We start from the raw sequence: 17,732 nt of genomic DNA on the forward strand, positions 1-17,732 counted from the left end.
CACCCTCTCTGCTGGTCCTTCCATCTCTTTGGCTCCTGTCTCGCCTCCCTTATAGGCTCATTTTCGATCTTCTTAATTTGGGAGTTCCTTAGGATTCTGTCTTCAACCCTGCTATCATTCTCTCTAAATTAGGTTCCACCAAAATTTCATCCATGGCCAAGAAGTCCTCAACCTTTATCCCCAGAAAAACGTTTACCTCTTGAGCATCGGATCTCTTTATCTATGTGTCTCTATGTTAGACACCTCCTCTTGCGTATCCTAAAGAGACTTAAAACATGACATGTCCAAAGCTGATCTGATCATCTTCCCTCCAAACCTGTGCCTTGTCCTGTGCTCCCCATTTGTGTGACACCACCTCCCACCCCAGGCTCATCCTAACCCTGACTTCCACCATCAATTTTTGGATTCTGCTCCCTTGATACCTCTCCAATCTAGCACTTCTTCTCTAGACCCCACCCTTCTACTCTCATCCTTTCCTGTGTACTCTTCACGCTGCTGTCAAACATTTTTTTCCATTAACCAAGTCCGATGGTTTTACTGTTGTTCTAAATGCTTCAGTGACTCCCAGCTGCTTAAAGGTTAATATCTCAACTCCTTAACCAGGCAGACAAATCATTGATAATGTGGTTCTTATCTCCCTTTCAGCCTCATCTTTCAACGCACCTTCATTAATACTGAATTTCGAGTATGACTTCCAAGGACTTCCTTGTTTCTGCTTGGAATGCCCGCATCCCTCTGCCTGGTGTGTCTTGGTGAATTTCTGCTTTGCTCCTGTTATTTCACCACTCCACTCATCACGCTGTACCACTTATGTTTGACTGTCTAACCCCTCGGAGATGTGAACTCAGTGAGGACATTATAAGCACCTAGCAGGATCAAGAAGTTAAGTGCAGAGAGGCAAAACAGTACACCCAAGTTTCATGCACAAACTGGAAACCATTTTTTCTATGTTGGTGAGCTGGAAACTGAGAATGAACCGTGTTGCAATTTATGTCTATGGGTTCCTTAGTAGTTCTTCAGTAATGCATTCCTCACGGAAGGAACCTCGGAAATCTCAGATATTGGCCCTCATAGACCGATGAGATCTCTCACTGGTCCCCTCTCCAAGGTGCTTTCCACATTGTACACCAGTAATCTTTTCAAACCGCACAATGATCATCTCTCACGCCATATCACACACACCACATCCTGCTTAAAGCCCTTCATGGTTCCATATTACTCTGCAGTTACAACAAAACAAAAAACACCTCTTAACATGATCCACACTATCTGGCCATTTCTTCAACTCCTATCCCACATTGTTCCACTATCCGTGTTGCAGGCATACTGGCCCTTTTCTGGGTTCCTTGTACTTGCCTACCCAGCCCCACGGCAGGGCCTTTGCATGTGCTTCTCTCTCTGGATAATTCTTTCCATTCTTCTTCCCCTGGTCCATTCATTCTCACCCCCAGTCCTCAGCCCTAGTGCTGCTTGCTAAGGGTAATGTTCTCCTCTTCTGAAGATCAAATCCCCTGTGTATCTCCCTTCCATTGTATTTGCCACATTCCATTTTTGGTACTTAGTAATGTGATGGTTCAATGTCCACCTCCCTAGGGCTGGAACCACATCCCTCATGTTCTCTCCTGCATCCCATGATCCACATAGAGTCTGGCATAAAGGAGGAGCTCAATGAATACTTGAATGAATCCGCGAGTGAGTGAAGATCAAGAATAACAGGATTGGGCTTCCCTGGTGGCGCAGTGGTTGAGAGTCCACCTGCCGATGCGGGGGACACGGGTTCGTGCCCCGGACCGGGAAGATCCCACATGCCGCGGAGCGGCTGGGCCCGTGAGCCATGGCCGCTGAGCCTGAGCGTCCGGAGCCTGTGCTCCGCAATGGGAGAAGCCACAACAGTGAGAGGCCCAGATACCGCAAAAAAAAATAAATAAATAAAATAACAGGATTTATGTCATGGAGTGTTCTGCCTATGTTTTCCTCTAAGAGTTTAATATTGTCTGGCCTTACATTTAGGTCTTTAATCCATTTTGAGTTTATTTTGTGTATGGTGTTAGGGAGTGTTCTAATTTCATTCTTTTACATGTAGCTGTCCATTTTCCCAGCACCACTTATTGAAGACTGTGAAGGCTGTCTTTTCTCCACTGTATATTCTTGCCTCCTTTATCAAAGATAAGGTGACCATATGTGCATCACAGCAAGATCCTTTTTGACCCACCTTCTAGAGAAATGGAAATAAGGAAATGGGACCTAATGAAACTTAAAAGCTTTTGCACAGCAAAGGAAACCATAAACAAGACAACCCTCAGAATGGGAGAAAATATTTGCAAATGAAGCAACTGACAAAGGATTAATCTCCAAAATTTACCAGCAGCTCATGCAGCTCAGTATCAAAAAAAATACAAACAACCCAATCCAAAAATGGGCAGAAGAACTAAATAGACATTTCTCCAAAGTAGATATACAGATTGCCAACAAACACATGAAAGAATGCTCAACATCATTAATCATTAGAGAAATGCAAATCAAAACTACAATGAGGTATCACCTCACACCGGTCAGAATGGCCATCATCAAAAAATCTACAAACAATAAATGCTGGAGAGGGTGTGGAGAAAAGGGAACCCTCTTGCACTGTTGGTGGGAATGTAAATTGATACAGCTGCTATGGAAAACAGTATGGAGGTTCCTTAAAAAACTAAAAATAGAACTACCATACGACCCAGCAATCCCACTACTGGGCATATACCCTGAGAAAACCATAATTCAAAAAGAGTCATGTACCACAATGTTCATTGCAGCTCTATTTACAATAGCCAGGACATGGAAGCAACCTAAGTGTCCATCAACAGATGAATGGATAAAGAAGCTGTGGCACATATATACAATGGAATATTACTCAACCATAAAAAGAAACCAAATTGAGTTATTTGTAGTGAGGTGGATGGACTTGAGTCTGTCATACAGAGTGAAGTAAGTCAGAAAGAGAAAAACAAATACCACATGCTAACATATATATATGGAATCTAAAGAAAAAAATGGTTCTGAAGAACCTAAGGGCAGGACAGGAATAAAGACGCAGATGTAGAGAATCGACTTGAGGACGCGAGGAGTGGGAAGGGTAGGCTGGGAAGAAGTGAGAGAGTGGCATGGACATATATATACACTACCAAATGTAAAATAGATAGCTAGTGGGAAGCAGCCGCATAGCACAGGGAGATCAGCTCCCTCCGTGCTTTGTGACCACCTAGAGGGGTGGGATAGGGAGGGTGGGAGGGAGGGAGATGCAAGAGGGAAGAGATATGGGAACATATGTATATGTATAACTGATTCACTTTGTTATAAAGCAGAAACTAACACACCATTGTGAAGCAATTATACTCCAATAAAGATGTTAAATGGGGGGGAAAAAAAAAGAATAACAGGAGTTTTCCCTGCTGCTTTTACCCTCGCGGCTACTCTGTATTTGCATATGTACCTTAACAAAATTTCAAAATATTTCCAGATAAGCGATCTAATTTGATATTAACAATTGACTCGAAGAGTAGAAAGGGTAACCCATGCAGGTGACTTGTCCAACGTTACACGGCTAGTAAGCAAAAAAGTGGGACCAGAACCAAGCTTTGTCACTTTTCAGACCAGGGCTCTGGCCATTAAACAACCAAAAAGGAAGCAAAAGAAGATAACGTGCAACTTAATAGGCAGTATCTACACAAAAGGCAATAAAATAGAGATATCCAAATAAAAATACAAAATAAGATTTATTTTAGGCTGATAGAACTTTGGTTCATGGAATACGGGCACAAGTTCTCTAAATGCTGGCATTTTAGCCTAGAAGGTTTGGGCTCTCACATAGAGCAAGTCACCTAGAATTCTGGTACAACAGGACTCAGTTAATATTCTATCATAATTCTCATTAAAATTTAGATGTTCAATAAATGTCGGCTATTAAATCATTAGTGGGAAAGTCTATTTCTGGAAACCTTTTCATCCTTTCCTTAATGAGACTATTTATTTATTTAATTTTGTAGGGAAATGAGAGAAAAGTTAATCATCTAGCAGGTTGAGTACGTAGCTGGGTCCAGTTGTTTCAAAGAGCAGCCGCTAACTAAGGCTACTTATTCATTTAGCTAACATTTTGAAAAGACCTACTATTTAAACACAACTTCTAGATGTGTTTACATTTTCTTTACTAAATTTTTTAATGACTTAATAATTGAGTGCCTTTATAATATTACGCGAATACACGCTTTTAAGTTCAGATGTTATTTACCTAACAAAATGGACAATTTTACGTAAATATTAATTTACATGAAAAGTTAATCAAGTATTTACGGAGTGTTGATCATACTGAAAGCTCCGTGCCTTTCCTGGGGCTTATATCAGGGCACTTCTAGTCTCCATATATTATATATATATATATAAATTTTTATTGAAATAAAGTTGATTACTCCACTTATACTTAAACTCATTTTGCTTTGAGTTTAGTCTACCGGGTAGCACTTTCTTTTGGGGGGCAGGGGACTGGGTAAAGGGGGAGAAAGGTTTAAAAATACAAACTAGACGTGCAAAAATTCGTGTACAGGGATCTGCAGTTCGCTATCACCTAATGAAGAGAGGATTGGGTAACAGCTTAAAGTCCACAGAAAGTTTCACTCGTCTGATGGAATGTATGCAACTGTTAACAATTTCCTACATTTGCCCACATTTCCAGTGAACACACGTTATCTTTGCAATCAGGAGAATACAAGAAGAGAAAAAAGCCGGAGAAAGTCGCACTTCGCTTGTCCCACGGGTCCTTCCCGAGCTAGGGGCTTGTTTGCCGGCTCCGGCGAGTTCCCAGCGCCGGCAAACGTGCCCTCGCCCGGGACTTCGGAGGCAGGCCGCCTGGCGCAGCTCGCTGGGCTGGTCGTGGCGGGGCCGCTGGCTGGTGATTCGCTGCGCCAGGAGCGGGGAGCCCCAGGCGGCAGATCCCTACGCGCCAGACCCACGCGCGGGACACTAGTACTGCGCGCCTGCGCGTCCGCGCGCCCGGTCACGTGATGGGCGCTCCGCGCAAAGCGGGTTAAAAGTCACGACCTCGGAGCGCCCGCGAGCGCCCGGCCAGTCGGCGCAGCGCTCCCTGCGTTCCCTAAACCGGTTCTAAAGGAGGCCGCCCGTCTGTCCTCGACCTCCTCCCGCCCCCTTGGCCCGGCTCAGCTCGAAGCAACGCGCGGAGTCGCCTAGCGCCCCTCCTGGCCGCCAATACAGGCGCGAGAAACTGCGTCTTTCAACTGACAATGAAGCAGTAACCGCGCAGCCAGGCCGCTCCGGGCGAACGAGCGCGAGGCGGGGAGGGGGAGGGGAGAACGGTTGGGCCAAGCCCCGCCCCAGCTCGCGCCCCCATTGGCCAGCACCGCGGTTCTGGGCCCGCCCCCTAACGGACCTGTCGCATTGTGACAGGCGTAGGGGCCAGTTCCTGTTGGGTCGGGGGCGGAGTCAGAGGTAGCCTGAGCTCCGCCCGGACTCCCCAGGACTCCTCCTCCTGCTCCTCACGGCGGGGCGGGCGGCGGGTGTGGGGGGAATGTCATTGCTGCTCCGAGCCGTGGTGCCGCCTCCGTCTGCTCCTGCTTTTTCTCTGGCGCCCTCGTCCCGTCGGCTTTCGCCGCTGCCGCAACTGCACTGGGAAGACGGATGGCTAGAGGGGCGCAGGGGCCATCCGAGTTGAGAGAGCGGCGGTCGCGGCCGCTGCTGAGGCGGAGACTCCCCGCCGCCGCCTCCAGCCCCCGTCCCCCGGCCTCGCGGCGCTAAGGGCAGGCGCGCGCGGCTCTCTTCCCTCCTCCTCCTCCTCTTTCTTCTTCCTCCTTCTCCTCCTCCTCCTCCTCCTCCTCCGGGTCCCCGCCCAGCACCCCTCGGACCAGGAGGCGGCGGCGGCGGCGGCGGCGGCGGCGGCGCGGAGCAAGACCCGCCGCCGGGGCACAACATGGCGGAGCCCTCGGCCCCGGAGAGCAAGCACAAGTCGTCCATCAACTCATCCCCGTGGAGCGGCCTCATGGCCCTGGGGAACAGCCGGCACGGCCACCACGGGCCCGGGGCCCAGTGCGCGCACAAGGCAGCGGGCAGCGCGGCACCGAAGCCGGCCCCCGCGGGGCTGTCCGGGGGGTTGTCGCAGCCGGCCGGCTGGCAGTCGCTGCTCTCCTTCACCATTCTCTTCCTGGCCTGGCTCGCTGGCTTCAGCTCGCGCCTCTTCGCCGTCATCCGCTTCGAAAGCATCATCCACGAGTTCGACCCGTGGTAAGTGCCCGCCGCCCCTCCCCCGCCGTGGGCCCGGGACCGGGACCGGCGCCTCCCTCCCCCCCCCCCACCGCCCCGCGCTCTGCCCGGACCCGCCACTGGTCCCGAGCTCGGGCGCGCCCCCGCCTGCAAGCGAAGTTTCCCCCGCGCCGCTCGAGGCGGGGCGTCGGGGCCCGAGCGGGACCTTGACTCGGTCGGGCGAGTCTGCAGACTCCCAAGAGGGCGAACGCTTCTCTTCGTAGCCGCCTCGGCCCGCAGAGCCCGACCCGCCGCGCCGGGCGGCGGACTATCCGTCTCCCCGCCCGCGGCTCTCGCCTGCTCTCAGCTTCTCGCGCGCGTTTTCGGCCGGTTGGGATGGGCTCGCCCAGGGGGTGCCCTGTTGCAGTTGGAGGTGAGTCCAGATGTGCAGGAGTCTCGTCGGCGCAGCCTCGCGGTTGCACGCTTTTACCGTGTTTCTCTTGGCTCTCAGACGGGAAGGGAAAAAGCGAGGGAGTGAGGTGTTGGAGGAAAGGAAATAAGAACCCTAAAAGTGATCTGAAAGCTAGGGACGCTTATTTAATGTTAGATATTTTCAAGAGTGGCTTTTTTTTCAAGTCTTTAAGTGCACTCTGCACCTCACCGGTCCGCAATTATCTTGGGCTACTTTTTAGAGCAGGCTCATTACTCTGTGAGCCAAACTGTCACCCTCAGTATGTTATGCACAATATCCGAAAGCGTTGCAGTAGTTCCTTCATTGGTCTTTGCAGGAAGGTTTGTGGATTAGAGAACAAACAGTACCATAGTGATGGGGAGCGCTGGATTGTAATACTGAAGTTTCACGTGGTATCAGGGACTGACCTGAATGTTTTAGGAAATTACCACATAAAGAGCAGTAGCTAATTTAGCTAACTTAATTCACTGGTCTGTGAATTATTTAGATAGGAAGAGTGCTTTATTTTTTTTTTTCCAACTTGACCAATCTGGGTTAAGTTTTCTTTGTTTTTTGTTTTAGCCCTAGTCTATGCCTTTTAAACTGACTTAATTCATTTTCTTGACCCATCACCCTTGAGTTCATCTTACCTCCTTATAATTAGGCCCAACTAAACTTGAGGGTATTTGTCATTGGAAGTACAGAGAGAGAATCTTCTTGAGAGTTACTAAATATATGGATAATAAATATTTGGGGGAGTGAGTTACCCATATATTAAAATACCAATTGAAGTTCTGTTACAGATAGAAAAATTGGTAGTGCATCATCTGTTGAACACCAGAGGGGTCCACTTCTGGAGAATCCAGTTTAGGTAGACAGTTAACAGCTGTGACATGCTTCCATGAAACGTTTCCTTTCCATTTTAGAGGTTTGATTTTTTTAAAAAAAACAACTTCTGTGTTACTTGGAATCACAGAAGAAAATAAATTACTGTGACGCTTATGAACTAGACAGAGTTTTCTTAGTCTTAGCTTTGAAACACATAAGCAAATTAGATAAAAATGAAATTGAAACCAGAAAATGAAAACTGCTAATGTTTTGCTGAACATGTAAAAAGAGAAAGTTGTGTTTTTTCAGTTTACAAGAGCAGAAGTGCATGGTTGACCAAACATTACGGGTAACAAAAATTGTGAATAATATTTCTGGAGAGTATCATTTTTATAAACAGAAGGCTGCATAATGTTTAGTAGTAACATTGAGGCTTAAATTAAGGATTGCAGAAAAATTCACAACTGAATGATGAGATGATTGATATTTTTCCTAATTTTGAAGGAAGATTAGAAATCTGCATCAAGTGAGCCAAAGAGTTTCTACTAAAATTGAGTATTATAATCATGAAAAGTCTTATCGGATTGCTTCACAGATAAGTTTTTTTTTTTTCAATATGGCAAAAACTTAAAAGTTGATTTCTTCTCTAGTTTCAAGAATATGCTTGGAGAGCATAACCCTTTTTTACTCACACAAAAATCTGTTTGCATCTTTCTGTGCATAAAACACATTTCAGAAACATCCTTTAGTAGAACGAATGACATTCTACATTCGAATTTTAATTCATATACTGTAAAGGTATATAAACCTCTTCAGTCTTAAAGACCTACTTAATGTAGGTTTTCGGCTTGTGTTTATGTTCATAATGTTAGGTAATTCTGACTAGTAGTAAATAGCCTTTTATAAAAAGGAATTGTCCCTATCCTTTATTGTGAATGGAGATTGGCCAGTATAAATCTAATGTCTTAAGTATAATTCAGGTGACTTAATGAGAGAATTTTCAGTCAAAAAAAAAAATCCCGTGTTTGCTCACTTATGTTTTTCTTTTCATGTCTTTCAAAGATCTCAGTTAGGCATCTTATTTTTATAATCCATTCCTGTTGAAAAATTTGAATTTTAAAAGTGGTTTTCCTTCAAAGCTACTAATAGTACCAGCACTTTGATTCTACAAGCATTCTAGTGTTATACTATCTTGGGAGTCTCTCAGATTACTGTTTTAACATGTAGTAGTAACATGAACCTTTAATAATGTTTAAATGTTCCTCTCAGGTTGTATATCCACAAACCAATTTATTCTGGCTTTCCCTGATCCCTTTTTCTCATGTCTCTGTACTGGATTCACTTCTGAAATCTTTTTAGTGAAAAGTTTACTTTCTCTGTTTGATTGTGAGTTATTTCTGTAAATTTTAACATTAGTACTTAAATTGCGTAAGACTCTAGTTAGCTGCCAAAGGTGACTCATTGTCACAAAGTTATACTTGTTTTTTAAGTTTGTCATTCAAGTTATTTTATAAATCTTACCAGTTGTTATAAGGGTTGGTATGTGATGTTCAATAGTATTTATTGAATTTTAAAGTACACTTTTTTAGAACTTCGTCGCATTTTTGGTAATGATCTCCACCACTTCACTTTAGTAATTTCCTCCCTTATCAGTTGACTTGATGAGACATGAGGACACAGTTTGAGAATTTGTTGTCTGTACTTGGCAAACATTTGGTTGACCAACTAGTTTAACAGCACCTAATTTTATCTTCTTTTTATCTGGAGCAGAATGTAGTTCCTACTTATTTTTGTTGTAACTATTAATGCTTTCATATTAACCAGGTGCTTTTCCCATAACCATTATCTTGTTAAATTGTGGTAGGTTTTCCCACAGAGACGATGGAAAAGCTCCCTATAAAAGAGTTGCATTTTTCCCTGCCTGCACAGGTTGTAGGGGGTTCTCCTTGGAGCCCTAGAAGGAGACTTCTCTGAGCTTTGAGCTCTGGCTGCAGTTAGCTGTAAAAGGGCAGCAGATGCCTTTTTGCAGGGCAGAAAGCTGCAATTTAGAATTGAAAATTGGGATGCATTTTTTCATAGAAACTATGGTATAAATAGGTTAATTAGTACAAACATGTTTTCAAAGGAGTGATAAACCTTTGGAACATAAGCTGTTTGTAAGTTGGGGACTACTTCCTGTACTTTGAGGTCTCCATGTTTTTCTTCACTTTGCAGATGACAAAAAGAGGCTATTGACCTCAGTTCTGAAGAAGAGAAAATGGGTAACAAAACAAATTTTAGATCAGAAACATCCCTAAATCTTAAAAAGGCACTTTATGGAATCATTAGCAACAGCAGTCCAAATGCACTTCAGAATAGGTACAGTAAGTCCCTACATACGAACCTTCAAGTTGGGAACTTTCAAAGATGGGAACGTGCCCCTGTATGCCAGCTGTTGTACAGTACTACTGTACTTTTCAAGGTACTGTACTGTAAGATTAAAAATGTTTTATTTATTTTTTGTGTTTGTTTTTTATGTATTATTTGTGTGAAAAGTATTATAAACCTATTACAGTACAGTACTATGTAGCTGATTGTGTTAGCTGGGTACCTAGGCTAACTTTGTTGGACTTAGAAACAAATTAGACTTACTTATGTGCTCTTGGAGGAACGAACTTGTTCGTTCATATGTAGGGGACTTATTGTATACTGTCACTGATTTCATTGTAATTTAAAACTTTTCTAGCCTTGAGCTCTTGAGATCATTCTATGTTGTAGGAACACTCAGGGAGGAGGTGAAAGGAGTGCCTTGAGCTGCTGGGTTGGATGATGGGATTGGACCTCATCCCATTGGGTGAGTGTGGTGGCTCCTATAGGTAGTAATCCTGGGTTTCCTGAGGCATGTCCTGGGGGAGTTAGGCTCTGTCAGCAACCACTTTGGAACTTTTTCTTGCTTTAGAGTATTCATACGTTGAGGGCTAACTTGAATAATACTGCACATGACATACTGCCATGAGTAGTTTGCAAAAAGACAACATCGGTCGTAGAAACTTAGAATAAGGATTGCATTATAGGCTCTGACACAGTTATTATGAATATGAGGAAACTTACTAGTCTGCCTATGATCTGTCTCTGATTTTTATGCTCTCAATAAGTTTTGGGTGCTTTGGGGTATGAGAGAAAATGTTAAAAGTTCTCTTCATCGTGATATCTTATTAATCAGTGCATATGTGCTCTCAGAAATACCGGAAAGATTAATATTATCCAGTGACTGAATCATATTTTTTTCCTCAATTTGTTTACTTTGCAAACTTAGTGCTATTAGAGAAAGACAATATTGCAGTTAACTTGAATTATAAAGCACCCTACAATTCAGTAGACCTGTATAATGCTAATTGTTATGAAAATTTTCAAGCATACAAAAAAGTTGAAAGATTTTTACAATGAACACTCATACTGAACATGTAGATTCTACGGTTAGTATTTACTTTATTTGCTTTATCGTATCTTTTTATCTGTCCATTACTGTTTTTAAATCTTACTTGTAGGATACCGATAGTGTACTGTAATGTAATGAATGTTATCTTTGTTCCTCAACTCCATGATAAAGAGGAGCTCTTATTTCTGGGTAGCACTTATTTTCTATAATACTTGAATATAATGAGTATAAATACTGTTTATATATCGTCTTTGATTGGAGTGCAGGTTAGAACCAGATTCAATCATCCTAGGTTTTGGTTAGTAACTTACCTAACCTACATCATAAGTCATTGCATTAGCCCAAGTCTGTTAAATGACTGTTGAATCTGGTGTCTCAGGAGAAACTCTGAAGTTATTAGAAAGATATTGATGTTGGTTTTATTAGATTTAGTTTATGTGGAACTCCTAAACTTTTGAATTATTAGAAGCCTTTTATTGGTCAGCCTGTTGCTTACTATGATGAGTCTTATGCTCTTTCTTTGCCATGTTTTATCCACATGGAATGCTTAATGGAGTTTTCGGGGGTTTTTTGTTTTTTTTGCGGTACGCGGGCCTCTCACTGTTGTGGCCTCTCCCGTTGCGGAGCACAGGCTCCGGACGCATAGGCTCAGCGGCCATGGCTCACGGGCGCAGCTGCTCTGCGGCATGTGGGATCTTCCCTGACCGGGGCACGAACCCGTGTCCCCTGCATTGGCAGGCGGACTCTCAACCACTGCGCCACCCGGGAAGCCCTGCTTAATGGAGTTTTATGTATGATTGCAAAAGTGGCTTCTGTCAATCCCTACAATAAATAGGAAGATAGGAAAACATTTCAAATAATGTAGGACCCACAACTATACTATATGGGCAAATTAATACTGTTGAAAGGGAAAAAATGTAAATGGTTAACCTGCTACTCCATCTTCACTCCTTTATTTGCTTTACCTTATTCGGGTGGACATTTTTTGTTTTTAAACCTCTTACTCTTTTCTGAGAAGGTTTCTGTGTCCTTACTTTACCTTTTTCTTACATGAATAATTTCCAGGGATTTAGAAATTGATAGAAAGTGTCAATACCATAAGATTAAAAAAAAATGGTTGTTAGGTCAGGGTTGGAAGAAATAGGAGCAACTGCTCGAGGCTCTCATGTTTTAGTATTGATAAATGTACGTTAACTGGCATTTGTAGACATTCCAGGAAACCTAACTACTATTTGGAGCTTTATTTCTTTGGAAAAGTGCTTTCATAGTTTTAAATGAAAGACATTTAAACATATTTTCGAGTATAACCTGTATGTAAGTTGGTGTCTTTATGTTGGAGAAATTTGTACTATTTTTAGGAAAACAAATTTCTAGAAAATTGTGACTGGTACTTGACCATATCATCTGTGACTTTTTTTCTTTCTTTGGAACTTAGTGTTGCAGGGTAACTTTAACATGTGTTCTAAATAGTGGTAGATACTTAGTTTTTTACCTTGTCTTATAACTTGATTTTAGATCCTAGAATTGAAGAGATCAGGTAACATCTTTTATTTCTGTAGATAAAAAATATTTCAATTCAGTATTCCTCTCAAGGATTGAATAATACAGGTCCACCTGTTCTCCAAGATCTATGTCTCCGCCTGTTCTACAAAATCTATGTGCTTTTTATTGCATTCTGTGCCTCCAAGGCAGGCTTAAATGAACGTGTCCTCCATTTAATTTAATGTTTTTTAATCAGCGGCCCTGATTTAAGTCTTAACACATTGACCTATCAAAATGCCCTGGGCACAGTCCCTGCCCAAGCTAACCACACTCATTAGTTGGATGATGGCTAATTACTTTGTTTGTTTTGATGTAGGGAAGAGAGAAGAGTTGATGGTGGCTTAAAGTTGTTATACCTGAATGACTAGGGAATTTTCAGAGACGGGCTTTTAAGGGAATAGCTGAATGAGAGGGAAAGATGAATCCAACTGAATGTTGTTTTCATTTACATTTGTCCGTAAAAAGTTCAGAGTAATGAGGTTGGAAATATTAAGCCATTTGAGTTAGAGAATTATGGGGTGGAAGTTAAACTTTTGGAGTAGACTCAGAATTCTGTAGACTAAAGGACTTTTAGAGTATATGTTGGTTGGATTGGCTTGTTTTCTGGGTGAAGAAGCTGATTGCCAGAGTGGTGAAGTACTTTTTCTAAGGTGGTGCAGTTGTGGCTTGGCTAGATTCTTTTCTGTTTTCTTTGCACCTGTGTTTGCATTAGAGGAGGTTTTTGAGAAGTTGTTTGAAAATTGTTACTTCAGAAGATGAGGGGAAGTTAGTGTCTACCATTCACTTTATTTATTTTTTTAGAGATAACTTTATTTAAAAAGTATTTATTTATTTGGCTGCATCAGGTCTTAGGTCATCAAATCCGTGGCGTGTGGGATCTTTGGTTGTGGCATGCGAACTCTTAGTTGTCATGTGGGATCTAGTTCCCTGACCAGGGATCGAACCCAGGCACCCTGCATTGGGAGCGAGGAGTATTAGCCAATGGACCACCAGGGAAGTCCCTACTGTTCACTTTATTCTTTTTTTTTTTTTTTTTTTTTTTTGCGGTACATGGGCCTCTCTCTGTTGTGGCCTCTCCTGTTGCGGAGCACAGGCTCCAGACGCGCAGGCTCAGCGGCCATGGCTCACGGGCCCAGCCGCTCTGTGGCATGTGGGATCTTCCCGGACCGGGGCACGAACCCGTGTCCCCTGCATCGGCAGGCGGACTCTCATCCGCTGCGCCACCAGGGAAGCCCCCTACCGTTCACTTTAAATTGACAGTGTGGGAGATGTTGGCAATTCAAGTTTAGTCATGGAAACAGCTTTTGTGTGAAGTTTGGCTTCTTTAGAACTAGTGATTTTAAAAACTGCATCAGTTATCTGTAATTTCCATAACTTAATAATTTCCATAGTTTAAATTTTCAAACTTTTATTTTTTGACCTTTTTTTCCTTCATTCTTAATTTTTCTTCATTCTTATCCCAAGGGAAATATTAATGCATAAAAACATAAAGAAATTTTGTTTCTCTTAGTAAAGTATTAGCGATTTGCTGATAACCAAGTTGGTAATGTTTCTTTTGGGGTTTCCTTTTAATATCTTTTTCATACCTTAAAGGTTTATTAGCTATTCTCAGGTAAAGATTTTTCTTCATACTATGGGTGTTCTGTTCTTTAATATTATCTAGCAAACTCTCCAACCTGCAAATGACTTCAAGTGAATTTGATTTTTAAACTTAAATTATTGGACTTCTCTTTCTATAGATAGATGGATAGATAATATTACAGCACATACTGTTTTCTATACTATTTAAAAAATTAAAATATATTCATTCATAATTAATTTCTAAAGTGCCAGTATATGCGCAGCTGAAATTATTGTTTGTTGCTGGCCAGATGGGTGGAGTTGGTGAAAAGAATCATGCTTGGAAACTCACTTGTGACCATAATGCTTTTTTTTTTTTTTTTTATTGAGGTAGAGTCGACATATAACATTAGTTTCAGATATACAACATAATGACTTAATATTTGTATACATTTTGAAATGATCACTGGGGTAAGTCTAGTTAACATCTATCACCTTAACATAGTTACCCCCAATTTTTTTTTCTTGTGATGAGAACTTTTTAGATCTACTCTCTTAGCAGTTCATTCTTATTCTTATAACACCCGTAACTCCTGTAAAGAAAAATACACCCTATTTAAGAAGTTTTTATTGTTAAACTAAATTATACGATCTTACTTGTGTAATCCACAGGAAAAATAATGGAGTACAGAGTTATTGGAAGGTAGCACTCTTGTAGTTTTTGAGTTATTCTTTGAAAATGTCTTAAATATTTACATAAATGAGAAAAGAAATGTAGTCTACAGAGGCTTTTTATTATCAGTGAGAAGATGTTCAGTTTCAGCCTTTAAAAATTTTTTTCTCTTATGGTGAAATATAACACATTCTGAAAAGTATTTAAACCTAATATACAGTGTAATTATAAAATAAACACCCATGTGACCATCACTCATGTAATCAAGAAAATTGCCATGACCTCAGAATTCTTGGTGTGTGCTTTCTCAATCCATCCCCTTCCACGCCACACACTTTACAATAATTACATTCTTGCTTTTTCCCCTAGGTGGTATAATTCTGAGTGCATTCCTAAGTAATATAATTTAGTTTTGCCTATTTAAAAACTTTAGAAAAACGCACTTGTGACTTTTGTGTCTTGCTTTTTTTGCTCATCATTGTTTTTAAGATTCATCTTCACTGATCAAGGGTTGTTGAGTGTATGTGGATAATAAGGTTTAGCAATAATTTCATTAACCAGGCTTCTCACTCACCGAGGAGGTTGCCTGCTCTTTTGCAGCAGGAAGGAAGTATCTGTTAGAAAGAGAAGGCATCCTTGTCTTCACTTGAGATAAAAAGATTGTCTCATGGTTGAACACTGAGCTCTAGCCAACCTTGTCTCTAGATAACCTTGACAAGTTTTTTAAAGGTACTAACTGGCCAGAGAGATGTAATCTTTCAACAGACACAGACTGCAAAGAAGAGGGTTGTTGGGGGGAGGAGACATCACTTTCAAGAGCCAAATGATAATCAAGTAATCATAAATGCAAAATTACTGGATTTTAAACTGAAGCTTTTACCAACTGTTGTTCATTTTAAAGAATATATATTAAAATTTATGTAAGGAAAAGAGTTGTTGTAGTTAGTTCTTGAAAGAAAGAAGGAAAGAGAATGTTGAAAGGGGATCTGAACTATAGGAATTTAGGAAAACCCTAGGACTGGACTGTTTAATGTATTGGTATTTTTGTAGAGGATTGTTGACCCTGGGTTGTGTGTGATTTTGTTTGTGTTGATATCATGGGCTCCTGAATAGCTTTCGTTTCTCTGAATGTTGTTTTTCCGGTTGCTTTCTTCCAATCTTCCTTGGCCACCACTTCTGTTCTTTTCCCATATTGTTACCGACCTGGGTTCTTCAATCAGTAGAAATTGATACAAGGCCTCTTTAATCAGTAGATACGGGTTCAAGGCCAGACCCAGATGAGGAATTCAGGCAAGACTTTACTGGGACTTGTGCTGCAGCAGAAGGGAGCAAAAATAAGTAACGGGATCCCTTGCTTGCTCCCTGAGCGGGAGCTTGCTCCTTCTTGCTCCCCGAGCTGGTCCCTTTGGGGTGACGGTAGGGGTGATTGGTGGGTCGGGCCAGAGGGGTGGCTTAGGGGGTCTTCCTACCCCCTTGGTGATGCTGTGTGCAGGGATCATTCGCAGTACCTGATTTTGGTCCTGGCACCTCAGAAAGGGCAGTTGGGTTTTGGCTGTTTTGTATCATGTTGTTCATAATTGGCCCCAACTAAGTATGCACACGTTATTTTTAGTCCTTTACAGTTTCTTTGTATTCTGTTGCTCCAGGAGATGTTTGTCCAGGTGCAAGCACTGCAGTAAAGGGTCCAAGGTCCCAGCCTGTCTCAATATCTTTATCTCTACTGATTTAGTAGTTGTCTTAGTCTTCAGGAAGAATAGGAGAGGTATGATAGTAGTAGGATCCTTTCAGAAACTGTCTTGAGGGGATAAAAAGTTGTATTCAAAGAATGGTAAAAGGTCATTGATCTTTAGGTAGGAACTTAGAATCTATTAGGATATGAGAATTCGTCATTATGTATTAGCAAGTGATTTAAAGATACTATTGGAAACGTGATTCCAGCTTATGAGCTTTTAATTAGAAAGCAGTTCTTAAGTGAAATAAACATGAATGCTTCTAATGCGTTTCTATCTATTGGTCAGAATGATTTTGATGAAATTGGTTGGTATTTTTCTGCTGTGCATTACTATGGAACCCATGCTACTTGAATGGATAACCGTTGATTTCGTTTGTGAACAAATAAAAGACTGTATGGTTAATTCATTATTAGTTGAAGAAGAATTTAAATCTAGGACTGTCTTTCTTCAAACTTCCAGTGTAGTCAATCAATATTTCTAAAGAATTCAAACTTAAAATTTAAATCAAGTATCATAAGGAAGATATACTTATTACGCTTTCTCCCCCAAATCCACATGCCAGAGAGAAACTTTGAATTAGGCTCTGTTTGGATAATGGTCCAACTTAATGATTTAAGCTATTTTAACACCGCTAGTATTCCTCCTGTGTGACTTCTTCAGGGAAGTAGGGATATTTTTCTGAAATGTATTAACTATTAGGAAACATGCCCAGCATACTTCTTTCAGAAATAACAATCCAGTATAGCTTATCTGCTTTACGTGAGGTATAGGTACAAGTTTTATTAATCCCAGTATAAAGTAGACTTACTTCAGTTAAATTTTATGACTGTTCATTTAACTAAATAGGCCAGAGCCATTTTGAAGATTTTAACACGTGTAATGTAAAAACACTCAAGGAGACTAAGTTATTATTCGTTCTTTGCCTAAATTGGCGAGATACTGTTGTGGTGATATGGTGCTCATTTCCCCCTCTAATGAATGATAATAACAACAATTTATTGTTACTGTTACTATAGAAAGACAAACGGAAGATCCTTAAGAAAATTTTCTTCCCAGAATAACTACATTATATTGGGAACTTAGTGAGTGTTCAATTTATATTAACATGGATCCTTTATCCTTAATGATAACCACATTTTATGTTTTGGTGATGATAGTAATAGTACCGGAAGTGCTTATCGTGTAATACCTTGATAAACCTTGGACTTGACTGTGCTGTCGGGAAAATCATATGTGTAGTTGGGATGTTGTGATTTTTAATAGGAAGTACATATTTGGTCTAAATCCCCCTTGGAGTTTCCT

General features: G+C 41.5%; 1 protein-coding gene across 1 annotated transcript in view; it reads left to right on the plus strand.

Annotated features, from left to right (window-relative positions):
* Positions 1–5,559: 5,559 nt before the first annotated feature.
* STT3B (STT3 oligosaccharyltransferase complex catalytic subunit B) overlaps positions 5,560–17,732 on the plus strand; it is a 97,804-nt gene continuing 85,631 nt past the window's right edge. Inside the window, exon 1 of the mRNA XM_082663107.1 lies at positions 5,560–6,267. Coding sequence (XP_082519233.1) covers positions 5,957–6,267 — 311 coding nt within the window. The 5' untranslated portion in view covers positions 5,560–5,956. The remainder of the gene's footprint in view (positions 6,268–17,732) is intronic.

The sequence above is a fragment of the Grampus griseus genome (genome assembly GCF_964374135.1).
Source record: "Grampus griseus genome assembly, chromosome: 10".
In the NCBI taxonomy this organism is placed as follows: domain Eukaryota; kingdom Metazoa; phylum Chordata; class Mammalia; order Artiodactyla; family Delphinidae; genus Grampus; species Grampus griseus.